This window comes from Globicephala melas, chromosome 17 (genome assembly GCF_963455315.2).
Source record: "Globicephala melas chromosome 17, mGloMel1.2, whole genome shotgun sequence".
Taxonomy (NCBI): Eukaryota; Metazoa; Chordata; class Mammalia; order Artiodactyla; family Delphinidae; genus Globicephala; species Globicephala melas.
Genome location: NC_083330.1, coordinates 14737671 through 14755770, shown reverse-complemented (window position 1 = coordinate 14755770; position 18100 = coordinate 14737671). Strand labels below are relative to the sequence as shown.

Genomic DNA, 18100 nt, shown 5'->3' with positions numbered 1-18100 from the left:
CAAGAGGGGACGTTTTTAGGAAGTGGGTTTGTACTGGATGGTGTGAGGAGAGATGAAGAAAACAGTGACCCCTTCTGGATTGGACGCTGTCAAAGAGCAGGCAGTCCAGCAGCTGGGTATCTCACAGGTACCTCAGTGATCTCTGTTGCGGAGGCAGGTGTCACTGGTAAGAGAGCAGCAGTCACTGAGAAGGAGGGATGGGAAATCCGTTGCAGCCTGTGCCTTCGGAGTCGCGTGCAGGATCTGCCGGCTGTGGGAACCACTCTGCGTTCAGTTAGGATCAATGCCATCTGCTCATCTGCATCAAAATCAAGCGTAAAAAATAAAATTAATTAATTAATTTAAAAAAAAATCAAGCGTAACTCATCCGGATGCAGCCCTTGTGATTGGTATTATTTAAACCGGCCACGTGGTCTGATGTCTTTGTGATGGGCCTCATGATGATCTTACAGAAATTCCACGCCATGACACCACGCCCTCTCTGTTTTCCTGCAGAAATACTGCTGACGCTGAAGGTAGCTGGCTGCTTCTTTCTTCAGCTGACTGGGCTCACTTGCTCAAGATGCTCACCAGTCTGGAGAGCTGCGTCTATTTGTTTTGACCCAACCGACCTGCCATCCAGTCCCGCCAGAGCAAGATGGGCAGACGGGCCTGGGCCCCGCTCCCCCGGTGGAGTCCCCTCGGCTGCTGCAGGAGGAGCTGCCTCTTGTGTTGATAGACGGGCTGCAGCTCGCGTCCGGACAACTGTCAGTCTGTTCACTGCATTCACCTTAGTGCAACTTAGATCTCTCCTGCAAAGTAAATGTTGACAGGCAGACTTCATACCCGTGTCAGATTGAATGTATCTAAATGTATGTATTTAAGGAAAACACCCATGCTCTCGTTCTGTTCCTGTCTGGTTCCAGACACTGGTTTCTTGCTTTGTTTTCCCTGGCTAACCAGTCCAGCCCAAAAGAGTAAGATTTCTTCTGGGGGGAAGAAAAGAATTTAAAAATATATATATATCAAACAACAGATGTTTTAAGCTAAGCCTTCATTTGGGATAAAAGCAGGGGAGACACCATGGACCGCGCCCTGTGTACAGAGAGACACCCAAGAAGTGAAGACCAAGAAATCGTAGTTGTATCTTTGTAGAAAGCTCTCAAGACCATGTTGGAAAGCGTTTCCAGTTACTGAACAGATGAAAAGGAGCCTGTGGGAGGGCTGTTAACAGTAACAAGTACTTTTTCCTCTTTTTTTTTTTTTTCTGATTCAAACCAAACTAGTTCACCCAAATCATGACTCAAGAAGAAATAGTTTTCATTTCCAGATTCGCTTAGATCGATCAGACAGCCTGAATCAGCACCTCCTCTTGAATCTGGCCCCACCTCTTCCCTTCCCCTCTGCCTTCCCCTGTTCTCCCCACTCTCATGTCTTTTTTTTTTTTTTTTTAAATAAAAGCAACAGAAACCAGGTAAGCCCTATATTGTTTCCTTACGTGTTTTGCCAGCCACTTACCAATTGCTAACTCTTAAATTTCAGAAAAAGGCATTTACTGGCAAGGAGAGGAGCAAAGTTAGGACTTGATACCCATCAGACTTTGGACACCTGCTTTGAAAGCATATTCATTCTCTTCCCCAGCAACACTGGTCCACCAAACAGGAGAAAATAATAGTGTGCTTAAAATTGACAGCAGACATCACGACAGATTTCACCTCCACCATGTGTTTTTTATTTTGTTTTTTAGCAGTGCTGACTAAGCCGGAGTTTTGTAAGGTACATAAAATCCAATTTATATGTAAACAAGCAATAATTTAAGTTGAGAACTTAAGTGTTTTAATTGTATAATTTTTGTGAGGTATACATATTGTGGAATTGACTCCAAAATGAGGTACTTCAGTATTAAAATTAGATATCTTCATAGCAATGTCTCCTAAAGGTGTTTTGTAAAGGCTGTCACGGCCTCGATTAGACCTAATTTGTAGACTTAAGACTTTTTATTTTCTAAACCTTGTGATTCTGCTCACAAGTCACTTATCTAATCTATGTGATATGCAGCCGCTATAGAAACCGATTCTTGATTTTTGTACGTTTATATTCTTTCGTAATGAACCTTAGGAAGACTGCGCGTTACTAAGCAGGTGGGGGACAATCTTCTCTTAATTGGCATCAGTTCCAGACAACTGTAATACCAAGAAACTGGTGACCTTTTTTGAGCAATTTCTCCCCAACCCCTAATACACATACTTTCTTACCTAAATTTCAGAATGATGTCTTTTTGATGTCTAAAAAGCAAACCATTTTATATCTCATTAGCCAGGCTTTTTAGGAACAGAGAGGTTTTTCCTTGAAATTTGAGTCCTTATTTGTGGCAGGGTGAAAAATATACAGACTACCCCTATTTATACGGATGTCTCTCTCTATATGTACAGATTGTGGGAGTATAGAAAGAGATATAGCCCAAGGATGAATGGTAAGCAGTCTGAAAGTGTGGCCCCATACTAAAGAAACTTTCGGAAAATTTGCATTTCGCTACTTTTTTCCACTTGAGGGGGTCTCACTACAGGGAGGTGGCCGAGGGACAGCACTTCTTGGGGCCACCAGTTCACACGTCCCTCTTGAAAGGCTCTGCTTTTCTCAACCGAACCATTGGGTCGCCCAACTGTGACAGAAAAACACGGGCAGATGTTGGCCCTGAACTCCGTGTCCTCACCGGCACCACAAGGCTTATGTCATACACAGTGTAACGTGACCAGTTCCAAGTCGATCTTTAGAAACGCGTGAATTAGAATGACTTTAACTTCACACAGCACAGAAGAGAAATGGAGTTTAAGCTGGATTTGTTTGTTTTAAGTCCCTTTTCACTAGAACACTGTCCAAAAATACCGGTGTACCTTTTCTTGTTTATTCCTCCGCCCACTGTGTTCTACTGTCGGTCCCCATTCAGACAAATCTGCAAACCTGTGATACTGGTAATTTGGAATAATTCATGATCGTTACCGTTTTGAAGGAAAAGAGATGATCAGTTCTCCTACGGCTCAGATCAGGTCGTGGATTTACACCTAATTAAGAGAAGAAAAGTCAGTGAAGGAATCCTCTTATCACATTGATCATGATAGAAGCAAAAGCCAAATCAATCCCTCCATGATCAGTATTTCTCATGCTGTATACAATAAACTTGTTAGACTGAGTACTTGGTTTTCGTTTAATAGAACAAATAATCAGTGTTTTACTTATATTACTAAATGTGAAAAACACATAATGTGAAAAGTATACATACATACATACATACATTAACTTGGTTGTGAAACTCATCTACGTGTTCATGTGATGTGGTAAGTTGAAAAAGTGAAGTGAGCTGTTTTCCTGCAATGAATTCGTTGAACTCGAAGAAGAAAATGCCCCCTCCCACATGTATCTCTTACGGCCTGTAACAATTGAAAGCAATGTTTTTGCAGTTTATATAATGCAGTTTTTAATGTGTTTAAAAACGGAGTTCCTATGGGCTTAACACCTGAAATGGGTGGCACAGATCCCCTTGCAGAACCCAAAGATACACAATCAATTTTGAAATGCAACTTAAGCCATTAATTGTTGGTGTGAATTTAAAATTTTCTAGTATTTGTATGGTAGTATGCTGCCTAAGAGCAAAGCATTCTCTGCACAAAAGAAAATTACTGTAGTGGCTTCGATTTTAATTAGAATTTTCTCCCTGGTGTTTCTTTATAGACTAAAACGAAATCTTTTAAGTTTCTTACTACAGGTAAAAGCTATGTGCAAGAACCTCAAAATGCTAAAATCTAGCATAATGCCTTAGATCTGTTTTTAAGTCTTGTATATTCCTACATAGCTGTCCGATGTATTATATTTGTATAGTGAACTGTGTACAATTTTTTGAATAAGTGCATCATCACTTAACCTTTATGTTGTCGAATGGTGATGATGATACATTTCTTCAAACATTTAACTGTCTTTTTTTTTTCTTATGCCATTTGTGGGTTTTATTTGTACAGTTCCTCATGAAGTTGCATCTGAGATGTGTGTATATGAAAAGATTATACAAGGGTAAAATTAAGCAATATATTAACTATGGTTCTTCAGGAGAAAGCTTACAGTGTTTCAGGTTGTGATTTATTTTCAAAATGGAGTTGACTCCAAACATCACTTTGTTCACCTGCATTGATGTTTGTATTTCTAGTGTGAGCAGTTTATGCAAAAGGTAGATATATTCAGAGAAATTTTAAATACATTTATGCAAGTTAATATTGCTTTGCTGATGCTATTTGCTTATTTGATGTTAAATAATGCTATTGTAAATAAAGAATTCTGTTGTTATTGCATCATTTAATAAATTTTAATGCCTTCGGGTTTTACATGGCTTTGGAGATTTTCATGTGTTTATATTGTATCTTCATTCATAATTGCTGTTAAATATAAAATTACCTGACGTGCAATTTAATAATTTCTAACGTTTATACAGTAGTTGACACTGTTCCCAGCCTGTTAACATTTATCCTCTCAATGACCCATTTTCTAGATTTTCAGTTTGAAGCCAAGAGGGGTTTGTCCTGCTTAAGGTTTTCTGACAGCTCCATGGCAAATACAGGCCAAATCTAAGTGAGTCCTAAATTATGCTACCACTGCTCATCCCCACTTCTCCAAAAACATGCATGAGAATAATGTGGACTTCTGCCTGGCTTAACAAGGTTATACTTTTTGCATTAGAATAATCATGGTTTTAATAGATTGTTAATAGTTGATAAGCAATGCAAGTATGATACTTAAAACCCAGGTAATAAACTACATGAAATATTATAGTAAATACAATACTATACAATTTTTAAAGTATACCAGAAACAAAATGAGTGATTAGAAAAACCTATGCTACTAATTATATTAGCAAAGTAAAAAAAACATGATTAACTTAGTAGATGCTGTTTGATAAATTTGCATAGGATAAGTTTCAGCCCACATTCATGAGAAAACCTGAAGGAAAAGTAAAACCTCTAGGCAAAGTAAATGTCCCAAAGTTATTTGAAGTTATTGCATACAATCCCACTGTGATACATCTTACTTCATGGTGAGATATTAAAAGAATTAAAATCAGAACAAACTAAGTAGGCCCACTACCCATTCTAAGAATTTAGGCATCACTAGTGGAATAGAAGGGGTAAAACATTTTCAGCCAATTTGACCATCTATAGGGAAAGCCCAGATGAATCTACCAACCAGCTCTTGTAATGAGTAAAAAAGCTCAGTCAGATGGCTGCGACATACAAAAATCAATAACTTCCATTCACACTAATAACCAATTTTTTTCAATCCCCATTTACAATAACCAATAATGATTATAAAGTAGGATTACACCTAACATGAAGTGTGAAAGACGTTTGTGAAGAAACTGCAAAGTTTTACGAAAAGATACAAAAGACCTGGAAAAGGGGAGGCATGACATGAACCTAGAAAAGGAAAGCCCAGTACTATACATCAATTCCTGCCCCAGCATTATTACAATTCCAGTGCAAATCCAAAAAGTAGGATGCATTTGGAAGATAAGATGTACAATAATGGAAATGTTATAGAAAAAAAAGACTTCTAAAAACATTTTATAACATACTGGTGAGTACTATAGAGTACTTACATAGCAATGGCTAAATACATCAGAAGAACAGTATAGAGCCCAGAGACTGGTCGCTGTATGTAGGTAAATATACGATAGAGATGCCGTTTCTTATCAGTAGGAGTCTCTGTTCTAAAAAAAAAAACGGTGTTGAGACAGTTGGCCACATTTGGAGAAAACAAGTTAACTCCCTCACAATATTAACAAACTTCACATGGATCAAGGGTATAAACATAATGAAATATAAAATTAGAAGAATACATGTTACATTGTTGGAAAAGTGAAGTCATTCTTTAAAAGACAAAACAAAAAAATTATTAATAATAAATTTAGAAGACGAGGGGAAGATGGCGGAAGAGTAAGACGCAGAGATCAACTTCCTCCCCACAGATACACCAGAAATACATCTAAACGTGGGACAACTCCTATAGAACACCTACTGAACGCTGGCAGAAGACCTCAGACCTCCCAAAAGGCAAGAAACCCCCCACGTACCTGGGTAGGGCAAAAGAAAAAAGAAAGAACAAAGACAAAAGAATAGGGACGGTACTTGCACCAGTGGGAGGGAGCTGTGAAAGAGGAAAGGTTTCCACACACTAGGAAGCCCCTTTGCGGGCGGAGACTGCGGGTGGCGGAGGGAGGAGCTTTGGAGCCGCGGAGGAGAGCACAGCTACAGGGGTGCGGGGGGCAAAGCGGAGAGATTCCCGCACAGAGATTCCCGCACAGAGGATCAGGGCCGACCGGTACTCACCAGGCCGAGACGCTTGTCTGCTCACCCGCCGGGGCGGGCGGGGCTGGGAGCTGAGGCTCGGGCTTTGGTCGGAGCGCTGGGAGAGGACTGGGTTTGGCGGCGTGAACACAGCCTGCAGGGGTTAGTGCGCCACGGCTAGCCAGGAGGGAGTCCGGGGAAAAGTCTGCACCTGCCGAAGAAGCAAGAGACTTTTTCTTCCCTCTTTGCTTCCTGGTGCGCGAGGAGAGGGGATTAACAGCCCTGCTTAAAGGAGCTCCAGAGACGGGCGCGAGCCGCAGCTAAAAGCGCGGACCCCAGAGACGGGCATGAGACGCTAAGGCTGCTGCTGCCGCCACCAAGAAGCCTGTGTGCGAGCACAGGTCACTCTCCACACGTCCCCTCCTGGGAGCCTGTGCAGCCCGCCACTGCCAGGGTCCCAGGATCCAGGGTCAACTCCTACGGGAGAACGCACGGCGCGCCTCAGGCTGGTGCAACGTCACGCCGGCCTCTGCCGTGCAGGCCCGCCCCGCACTCCGTGCCCCTCCCTCCCGCTGGCTTGAGTGAGCCAGAGCCCGAGAATCAGTGGCCCCTTTAACCCCGTCCTGTCTGTGCGACGAAGAGACGCCCTCCGGCGACCTACACGCAGAGGCGGGGCCAAATCCAAAGCTGAGCCCCTGGGAGCTGTGAGAACAAAGAAGAGAAAGGGAAACCTGTCCCAGCAGCCTCAGAAGCCGCGGATTAAAGCTCCACAATCAACTTGATGCACCTGCATCTGTGGAATACCTGAATAGACAACGAATCATCCCAAATTAAGGAGGTGGACTCTGAGAGGAAGATTTATGATTTTTTCCCCTTTTCCTCTTTTTGTGAGTGTGTATGTGTATGCTTCTGTGTGAGATTTTGTCTGTATAGCTTTGCTTCCACCATTTGTGGAAGCAAATGGTTCTATCCATCCGTTTTATATTTTCTTAATAATTATTTTTCATGTTAATAACTTCATTAAATTTTATCTTACTTTATTTTATTTTCCTTTATCTTCTTTCTTTTTTCCTTCCTTCCCTCCTTCCTCCCTCCCTCCCTCTCTCCCTCCCACTTTTCTTTCTTTTCTTTCCTTCTTTCTTTCCTTCCTTCCTTCCTTCTTTCTTTCTACTTCTACTAATTCTTTCTACTTTTTCTGCCTTTTATTCTGAGCCGTGTGGATAAAAGGATCTTGGTGCTGCAGCCAGGAGTCACTGCTGTGTCTCTGAGGTGGGACAGCCAACTTCAGGACACTGGTCCACAAGAGACCTCCCAGCTCCACATAATATCAAACGGTGAAAATCTCCCAGAGATCTCCATCTTAACACCAGCAACCAGCTTCACTCAACGACCAGCAAGCTACAGTGCTGGACACCCTATGCCAAACAACTAGTAACACAGGAACACAACCCCACCGATTGGCAGAGAGGCTGTCTAAAATCATAATAAGGCCAAAGACACCCCAAAACACACCACCAGACGTGGACCTGCCCACCAGAAAGACAAGACCCAGCCTCATCCACCAGAACACAGGCACTAGTCCCTTCCACCACGAACCCTACACAACCCACTGAACCACCCTTAGCCACTGGGGACAGACACCAAAAACAACGGGAACTACGAACCTGTGACCTGCAAAAAGAAGACCACATACACAGTAAGATAAGCAAAATGAGAAGACAGAGAAACACACAGCAGATGAAGGAGCAAGATAAAGACCCACCAGACCTAACAAATGAAGAGGAAATAAGCACTGTACCTGAAAAAGAATTCAGAATAATGATAGTAAATATGATCCAAAATCTTGGATATAGAATAAACAAAATGCAAGAAACATTTAACAAGGACCTAGAAGAACTAAAGATGAAACAAACAATGATGAACAACACAATAAATGAAATTAAAAATACCCTAGATGGGATCAATAGAAGAATAACTGAGGCAGAAGAATGGATAAGTGACCTGGAAGATAAAATAGTGGAAATAACTACTGCAGAGCAGAATAAAGAAAAAAGAATGAAAAGAACTGAGGACAGTCTCAGAGACCTCTGGGACAACATTAAACGCACAAACATTCGAATTATAGGGGTTCAAGAAGAAGAGAAAAAGAAAGGAACTGAGAAAATATCTGAAGAGATTATAGTTGAAAACGTCCCTAATATGGGAAAGGAAATAGTTAATCAAGTCCAGGAAGCACAGAGAGTCCCATACAGGATAAATCCAAGGAGAAATACGCCCGCCACTGCCAGGCGTATTAATCAAACTGTCAAAAATTAAATACAAAGAAAGCATATTAAAAGCAGCAAGGAAACAACAAAAAATAACACACAAGGGAATCCCCATAAGGTTAACAGCTGATCTTTCAGCAGAAACTCTGCAAGCCAGAAGGGACTGGCAGGACATATTTAAAGTGATGAAGGAGAAAAACCTGCAACCAAGATTGCTCTACCCAGCAAGGATCTCAGTCAGATTTGATGGAGAAATTAAAACCTTTACAGACAAGCAAAAGCTGAGAGACTTCAGCACCACAAAACCAGCTTTACAACAAATGCTGAAGGAACTTCTCTAGGCAAGAAACACAAAAGAAGGAAAAGACCTACAATAACGAACCCAAAACAATTAAGAAAATGGGAATAGGAACATACATATCGATAATTACCTTCAATGTAAATGGACTAAATGCTCCCACCAAAAGACACAGATTGGCTGAATGGATACAAAAACAAGACCCATATATATGCGGTCTACAGGAGACCCACTTCAGACCTAGAGACACATACAGACTGAAAGTAAGGGGATGGAAAAAGATATTCCATGCAAGTGCAAACCAAAAGAAAGGTGGAGTAGCAATTCTCATATCAGACAAAATGGACTTTAAAATAAAGACTATTAGAAGAGACAAAGAAGGACACTACATAATGATCAAGGGATCGATCCAAGAAGAAGATATAACAATTGTAAATATTTATGCACCCAACATAGGAGCACCTCAATACATAAGGCAAATACAAACAGCCAGAAAAGGGGAAATTGACAGTAACACATTCATAGTAGGGGACTTTAACAGCCCACTTTCACCCATGGACAGATCATCCCAAATGAAAATAAATAAGGAAACACAAGCTTTAAATGATACATTAAACAAGATGGACTTAATTGATATTTATAGGACATTCCACCCAAAAACAACAGAATACACATTTTTCTCAAGTGCTCATGGAACATTCTCCAGGATAGATCACATCTTGGGTCACAAATCAAGCCTTGGTAAATTTAAGAAAACTGAAATTGTATCAAGTATCTTTTCCGACCACAATGCTATGAGACTAGATATCAATTACAGGAAAAGATCTGTAAAAAGTACAAACACGTGGAGGCTACACAATACACTACTTAATAACGAAGTGATCACTGAAGAAATCAAAGAGGAAATAAAAAAATACCTAGAAACAAATGACAATGGAGACACGACGACCCAAAACCTATGGGATGCAACAAAAGCAGTTCTAAGAGGGAAGTTTATAGCAATACAATCCTGCCTTAAGAAACAGAAAACATCTCGAATAAACAACCTAACCTTGCACCTAAAGCGATTAGAGAGAGAAGAACAAAAAAACCCCAAAGTTAGCAGAAGGAAAGAAATCATAAACATCAGATCAGAAATAAATGAAAAAGAAATGAAGGAAACGATAGCAAAGATCAGTAAAACTAAAAGTTGGTTCTTTGAGAAGATAAACAAAATTGATAAACCATTCGCCAGACTCATCAAGAAAAAAGGGAGAAGAAGCAAATCAACAGATGCAGAGAAAGCTTTTGACAAAATTCAACACCCATTTATGATAAAAACCCTACAGAAAGTAGGCATAGAGGGAACTTTCCTCAACATAATAAAGGCCATATATGACAAACCCACAGCCAACATCGTCCTCAATGGTGAGAAACTGAAAGCATTTCCACTAAGATCAGGAACAAGACAAGGTTGCCCACTCTCACCACTCTTATTCAACATAGTTTTGGAAGTTTTAGCCACAGCAATCAGAGAAGAAAAGGAAATAAAAGGAATCCAAATCGGAAAAGAAGAAGTAAAGCTGTCACTGTTTGCAGATGACATGATCCTATACATAGAGAATCCTAAAGACGCTACCAGAAAACTACTAGAGCTAATCAATGAATTTGGTAAAGTGGCAGGATACAAAATTAATGCACAGAAATCTCTGGCATTCCTATATACTAATGATGAAAATCTGAAAGTGAAATCAAGAAAACACTCCCATTTACCATTGCAACAAAAAGAATTAAATATCTAGGAATAAACCTACCTAAGGAGACAAAAGACCTATATGCAGAAAATTATAAGACACTCATGAAAGAAATTAAAGATGATACAAATAGATGGAGAGATACACCATGTTCTTGGATTGGAAGAATCAACATTGTGAAAATGAATCTACTACCCAAAGGAATCTACAGATTCAATGCAATCCCTATCAAACTACCACTGGCATTTTTCACAGAACTAGAACAAAAATTTTTGCAATTTGTATGGAAACACAAAAGACCCCGAATAGCCAAAGCAATCTTGAGAACGAAAAAAGGAACTGCAGGAATCAGGCTCCCTGACTTCAGACTATACTACAAAGCTACAGTAATCAAGACAGTATGGTACTGGCACAAAAACAGAAAGATAGATCAATGGAACAGGATAGAAAGCCCAGAGATAAACCCACACACATAAGGACACCTTATCTTTGATAAAGGTGGCAGGAGTGTACAGTGGAGAAAGGACAGCCTCTTCAATAAGTGGTGCTGGGAAAACTGGACAGGTACATGTAAAAGTATGCAATTAGATCACTCCCTAACACCAGACACAAAAATAAGCTCAAAATGGATTAAAGACCTAAATGTAAGGCCAGAAACTATCAAACTCTTAGAGGAAAACATAGGCAGAACACTCTATGACATAAATCACAGCAAGATCCTTTCTGACCCACCTCCTAGAGTAATGGAAATAAAAACAAAAATAAACAAATGGGACCTAATGAAACTTCAAAGCTTTTGCACAGCAAAGGAAACCATAAACAAGACTAAAATACAACCCTCAGAATGGGAGAAAACATTTGCAAATGAAGCAACCGACAAAGGATTACTCTCCAAAATTTACAAGCAGCTCATGCAGCTCAATAACAAAAAAACAAACAACCCAATCCAAAAATGGGCAGAAGACCTAAACAGACATTTCTCCAAAGAAGATATACAGACTGCCAACAAACACATGAAAGAATGCTCAACATCATTAATCATTAGAGAAATGCAAATCAAAACTACAATGAGATATCATCTCACACCAGTCAGAATGGCCATCATCAAAAAATCTAGAAACAATAAATGCTGGAGAGGGTGTGGAGAAAAGGGAACACTCTTGCACTGCTGGTGGGAATGCGAATTGGTTCAGCCACTATGGAGAACAGTATGGAGGTTCCTTAAAAAACTACAAATAGAACTACCATATGACCCAGCAATCCCACTACTGGGCATATACCCTGAGAAAACCAAAATTCAAAAAGAGTCACGTACCAAAATGTTCATTGCAGCTCTATTTACAATAGCCCGTAGATGGAAACAACCTAAGTGCCCATCATCGGATGAATGGATAAAGAAGATGTGGCACATATATACAATGGAATATTACTCAACCATAAAAAGAAACGAAATTGAGCTATTTGTAATGAGGTGGATAGACCTAGAGTCTGTCATACAGAGTGAAGTAAGTCAGAAAGAAAAAGACAAATACTGTATGCTAACACATATATATGGAATTTAAGAAAAAAAAATGTCATGAAGAACCTAGGGGTAAGGCAGGAATACAGACGCAGACCTCCTAGAGAACGGACTTGAGGTTATGGGGAGGGGGAAGGGTGAGCTGTGACAGGGCGAGAGAGAGTCATGGACATATACACACTAACAAACGTAGTAAGGTAGATAGCTAGTGGGAAGCAGCCGCATGGCACAGGGATATTGGCTCAGTGCTTTGTGACAGCCTGGAAGGGTGAGATAGAGAGGGTGGGAGGGACTGAGACGCAAGAGGGAAGACATATGGGAACATATGTTTATGTATGACTGATTCACTTTGTTATAAAGCAGAAACTAACGCACCATTGTAAAGCAATTATACCCCAATAAAGATGTTAAAAAAAAAAAAAAAAAACCCTGCAGAAAGTAGGCATAGAGGGAACTTTCCTCAACATAATAAAGGCCATATATGACAAACCCACAGCCAACATCGTCCTCAATGGTGAGAAACTGAAAGCATTTCCACTAAGATCAGGAACAAGACAAGGTTGCCCATTCTCACCACTCTTATTCAACATAGTTTTGGAAGTTTTAGCCACAGCAATCAGAGAAGAAAAAGAAATAAAAGGAATCCAAATCGGGAAAGAAGAAGTAAAGCTGTCACTGTTTGCAGATGACATGATATTATATATAGAAAATCCTAAAGATCCTACCAGAAAACTACTAGAACTAATCAATGAATGTGGTAAAGTTGCACAAAATTAATGCACAGAAATCTCTTGCATTCCTATACACTAATGATGAAAAATCTGAAAGTCAAATCAAGAAAACACTCCCATTTACCATTGCAACAAAAAGAATAAAATATCTAGGAATAAACCTACCTAAGGAGACAAAGACCTATATGCAAAAAATTATAAGACACTGATGAAAGAAATCAAAGATGATACAAATAGATGGAGAGATATACCATGTTCTTGGATTGGAAGAATCAACATTGTGAAAATGACTCTACTACCCAAAGCAATCTACAGGTTCAATGCAATCCCTATCAAACTACCACTGGCATTTTTCACAGAACTAGAACAAAAAATTTCACAATTTGTATGGAAACACAAAAGACACCGAATAGCCAAAGCAATCTTGAGACTGAAAAACGGAGCCGGAGGCATCAGGCTCCCTGACTTCAGACTATACTACAAAGCTACAGTAATCAAGACAGTATGGTACTGGCACAAAAACAGAAAGATAGATCAATGGAACAGGATAGAAAGCCCAGAGATAAACCCACGCACATATGGTCACCTTATCTTTGATAAAGGTGGCAGGAGTGTACAGTGGAGAAAGGACAGCCTCTTCAATAAGTGGTGCTGGGAAAACTGGACAGGTACATGTAAAAGTATGCGATTAGATCACTCCCTAACACCAGACACAAAAATAAGCTCAAAATGGATTAAAGACCTAAATGTAAGGCCAGAAACTATCAAACTCTTAGAGGAAAACATAGGCAGAACACTCTATGACATAAATCACAGCAAGATCCTTTCTGACCCACCTCCTAGAGTAATGGAAATAAAAACAAAAATAGACAAATGGGACCTAATGAAACTTCAAAGCTTTTGCACAGCGAAGGAAACCATAAACAAGACCAAGAGACAACCCTCAGAATGGGAGAAAATATTTGCAAATGAAGCAACTGACAAAGGATTACTCTCCAAAATTTACAAGCAGCTCATGCAACTCAATAACAAAAAAGCAAACAACCCAATCCAAAAATGGGCAGAAGACCTAAACAGACATTTCTCCAAAGAAGATATACAGACTGCCAACAAACACATGAAAGAATGCTCAACATCATTAATCATTAGGCAAATGCAAATCAAAACTACAATGAGATATCATCTCACACTGATCAGAATGGCCGTAATCAAAAAATCTACAACCAGTAAATGCTAGAGAGGGTGTGGAGAATAGGGAACCCTCTTGCACTGTTGGTGGGAATGTAAATTGGTACAGCCACTATGGAGAACAGTATGGAGGTTCCTTAAAAAACTACAAATAGAACTACCATATGACCCAGCAATCCCACTACTGGGCATATACCCTGAGAAAACCATAATTCATAAGGAGTCATGTAACAAAATGTTTATTGCAGCTCTATTTACAATAGCCTGGAGATGGAAACAACCTAAGTGCCATCATCGGATGAATGGATAAAGAAGTTGCGGCACATATATACAATGGAATATTACTCAGCCATAAAAAGAAACGAAATTGAGCTATTTGAAATGAGGTGGATAGACCTAGAGACTGTCCTACAGAGTGAAGTAAGTCAGAAAGAGAAAGACAAATACCGTATGCTAACACATATATATGGAATTTAAGGACAAAAATGTCATGAAGAACCTAGGGGTAAGACAGGAATAAAGACACAGACCTACTGGAGAACGGACTTGAGGATATGGGGAGGGGGAAGGGTGAGCTGTGACAAAGCCAGAGAGAGGCATGGACATATACACACTACCAAACGTAAGGTAGATACCTACTGGGAAGCAGCCACATAGCACAGGGAGATCAGCTCTAGGTGGTCTGTGACCACCTAGAGGGGTGGGATAGGGAGGATTGGAGGGAGGGAGATAGAAGAGGGAAGAGATATGGAGACATATATATATGTATAACTGATTCACTTTGTTATAAAGCAGAAACTAACACACCACTGTAAAGCAATTATACCCCAATAAAGATGTGAAAAAAAGAAAAAACCACCAGACCTAACAAATGAAGAGGAAATAGGCAGTCTACCTGAAAAAGAATTCAGAATAATGATAGTAAATATGATCCAAAATCTTGGATATAGAACAGACAAAATGCAAGAAACATTTAACAAGGACCCAGAAGAACAAAAGATGAAACAAACAACGATGAACAACACAATAAATGAAATTAAAAACACTCTAGATGGGATCAACAGCAGAATAACTGCGGCAGAAGAACGGATATGTGACCTGGAAGACAAAATAGTGGAAATAACTACTGCAGAGCAGAATAAAGAAAAAAGAATGAAAAGAACTGAGGACAGTCTCGGAGACCTCTGGGACAACATTAAACACACCAACATTCGAACTATAGGGGTTCCAGAAGAAGAAGAGAAAAAGAAAGGGACTGAGAAAATATTTGAAGAGATTATAGCTGAAAACTTCCCTAATATGGGAAAGGAAATAGTTAATCAAGTCCAGGAAGCACAGAGAGTCCCATACAGGTTAAATCCAAGGAGAAATATGCCAAGACACATATTAATCAAACTGTCAAAAATTAAATACAAAGAAAGCATATTAAAAGCAGCAAGGGAAAAACAACAAATAACACACAAGGGGATCCCCATAAGGTTAACAGCTGATCTTTCAGAAGAAACTCTGAAAGCCAGAAGGGACTGGAAGGACACATTTAAAGTGATGAAGGAGAAAAATCTGCAACCAAGATTACTCTACCCAGCAAGGATCTCATTCAGATTTGATGGAGAAATTAAAACCTTTACAGGGGGACCTTGAAGATGGCGGAAGAGTAAGACACGGAGATCACCTTCCTTCCCACAGATACACCAGAAATACATCTACACGTGGAACAACTCCTACAGAACACCTACTGAAGGCTGGCAGAAGACCTCAGACCTCCCAAAAGGCAACAAATCATCCGAAATTGAAGAGGTGGTCTCTGACAGCAAGATTTATGATTTTTCCTCCTTTACCTCTTTTAGGGAGGGTGTATGTGTATGCTTCTGTGGAAGATTTTGTCTGTATAGCTTTGCTTCCAACATTTGTCCTAAGGTTCTATCCGTCCTTTTTTTTTTTTTTTCCTCTAAATAAGAATTTTTTAATTCAATAACTTTATTATACTTTATTTTATTTTTACTGTATCTTCTTTCTTTCTGTCTTTTTTCCTTCTTTCCCTCCTTCCTTCCTTCCTCCCTCCCTCCCTCCCTCCTTTCTTTCCTTCTTGCCTTCTTTCCTTCTTTGCTTCTTTCTTTCTTCCTTCCTTCCTTCCTTCCCTCCTTTCCTTCTTTCCTCATACTTCTACTAATTCCCTCTACTTTTTCTCCCTTTTATTCTGAGCCATGTGGATTAAAGGCTCTTGGTGCTCCAGCCAGGAGTCAGGGCTCTGCCTCTGAGGTAGGAGAGCCAACTTCAGGACACTGGTGAACAAGAGACCTCCCAGCTCCACATAATATCAAACAGCGAAAATCTCCCAGAGACCTCCATCTTAACACCAGCACCCAGCTTCACTCAACGACCAGCAAGCCACAGTGCTGGACAACCTATGCCAAACAACTAGCAAAACAGGAACACAACCCCACCCATTAGCAGAGAGACTGCCTAAAATCATAATAAGGCCACAGACACCCCAAAACACACCATCAGACGTGAACCTGCCCACTAGAGAGATAAGATCCAGCCTCATCCACCACAACACAGGCACTAGTCCCCTACACCAGGAAGACTACACAACCCACTGAACCAACCTTAGCCACTGGAGACAGACATCAGAAACAGTGGGAACTACAAACCTGCAGTCTGCAAAAAGGAGACCCCAAACACAGGAAGATAAGCAAAATGAGAAGACAAAAAAAACACACAGCAGATAAAGGAGCAAGATAAAAATGCACAAGACCTAACAAATGAAGAAGAAATAGCCAGTCTACCTGAAAAAGAGTTCAGAATAATGATAGTAAGGATGATCCAAAATCTTGGAAATAGAATGGACAAAATGCAAGAAACAGTTAACAAGGACCTAGAAGAAATAAAGATGAAACAAGCAATGATGAACAACACAATAAATGAAATTAAAAGTACTCTAGATGAGATGAATAGCAGAATAACTGAGGCAGAAGAACGGATAAGTGACCTGCAAGATAAAATAGTGGAAATAACTACTGCAGAGGAGAATAAAGAAAAAAGAATGAAAAGAACTGAGTACAGTCTCAGTGACCTCTGGGACAACATTAAACGCACCAACATTCGAATTATAGGGGTTCCAGAAGAAGAAGAGAAAAAGAAAGGGACTGAGAAAATATTTGAAGAGATTATAGTTGAAAACTTCCCTAATATGGGAAAGGAAATAGTTAATCAAGTCCAGGAAGCACAGAGAGTCCCATACAGGATAAATCCAAGGAGAAATACGCCAAGACACATATTAATCAAACTGTCAAAAATTAAATACAAAGAAAACATATTAAAAGCAGCAAGGGAAAAACAACAAATAACACATAAGGGAATCCCCATAAGGTTAACAGCTGATCTCTCAGCAGAAACCCTACAAGCCAGAAGGGACTGGAAGGACATACTGAAAGTGATGAAGGAGAAAAACCTGCAGCCAAGACTACTCTACCCAGCAAGGATCTCATTCAGATTTGATGGAGAAATTAAAACCTTTACAGACAAGCAAAAGCTGAGAGAGTTCAGCACCACCAAACCAGCTTTACAACAAATGCTAAAGGATCTTCTCTAGGCAAGAAACACAAGAGAAGGAAAAGACCTATAATAACGAACCCAAAACAATTTGAAAAAGGGAATAGGAACATACATATCGATAATAACCTTAAATGTAAATGGACTAAATGCCCCCACCAAAAGTCACAGATTGGCTGAATGGATACAAAAACAAGACCCTTATATATGCTGTCTACAAGAAACCCACTTCAGACCTAGAGACACATACAGACTGAAAGTAAGGGGATGGAAAAAGATATTCCATGCAAATGGAAACCAAAAGAAAGCTGGAGTAGCAATTCTCATATCAGACAAAATAGACTTTAAAATAAGGACTATTAAAAGAGACAAAGAAGGACACTACATAATGATCAAGGGATCGATCCAAGAAGAAGATATAACAATTGTAAATATTTATGCACCCAACATAGGAGCACCTCAATACATAAGGCAAATACTAACAGCCAGAAAAGGGGAAAT

The 18100-nt window shown here is 39.9% G+C and overlaps 1 protein-coding gene across 11 annotated transcripts in view; it reads left to right on the top strand.

Annotated features, from left to right (window-relative positions):
- NCOA2 (nuclear receptor coactivator 2) overlaps positions 1 to 4364 on the top strand; it is a 272322-nt gene extending 267958 nt beyond the window's left edge. For all 11 annotated transcript variants that reach the window (XM_060287026.1, XM_060287028.1, XM_030859594.2 and 8 more), the window contains one exon: positions 496 to 4364. In XM_060287026.1, coding sequence (XP_060143009.1) covers positions 496 to 507 — 12 coding nt within the window. In that variant the 3' untranslated portion in view covers positions 508 to 4364. The remainder of the gene's footprint in view (positions 1 to 495) is intronic.
- Positions 4365 to 18100: the final 13736 nt, after the last annotated feature.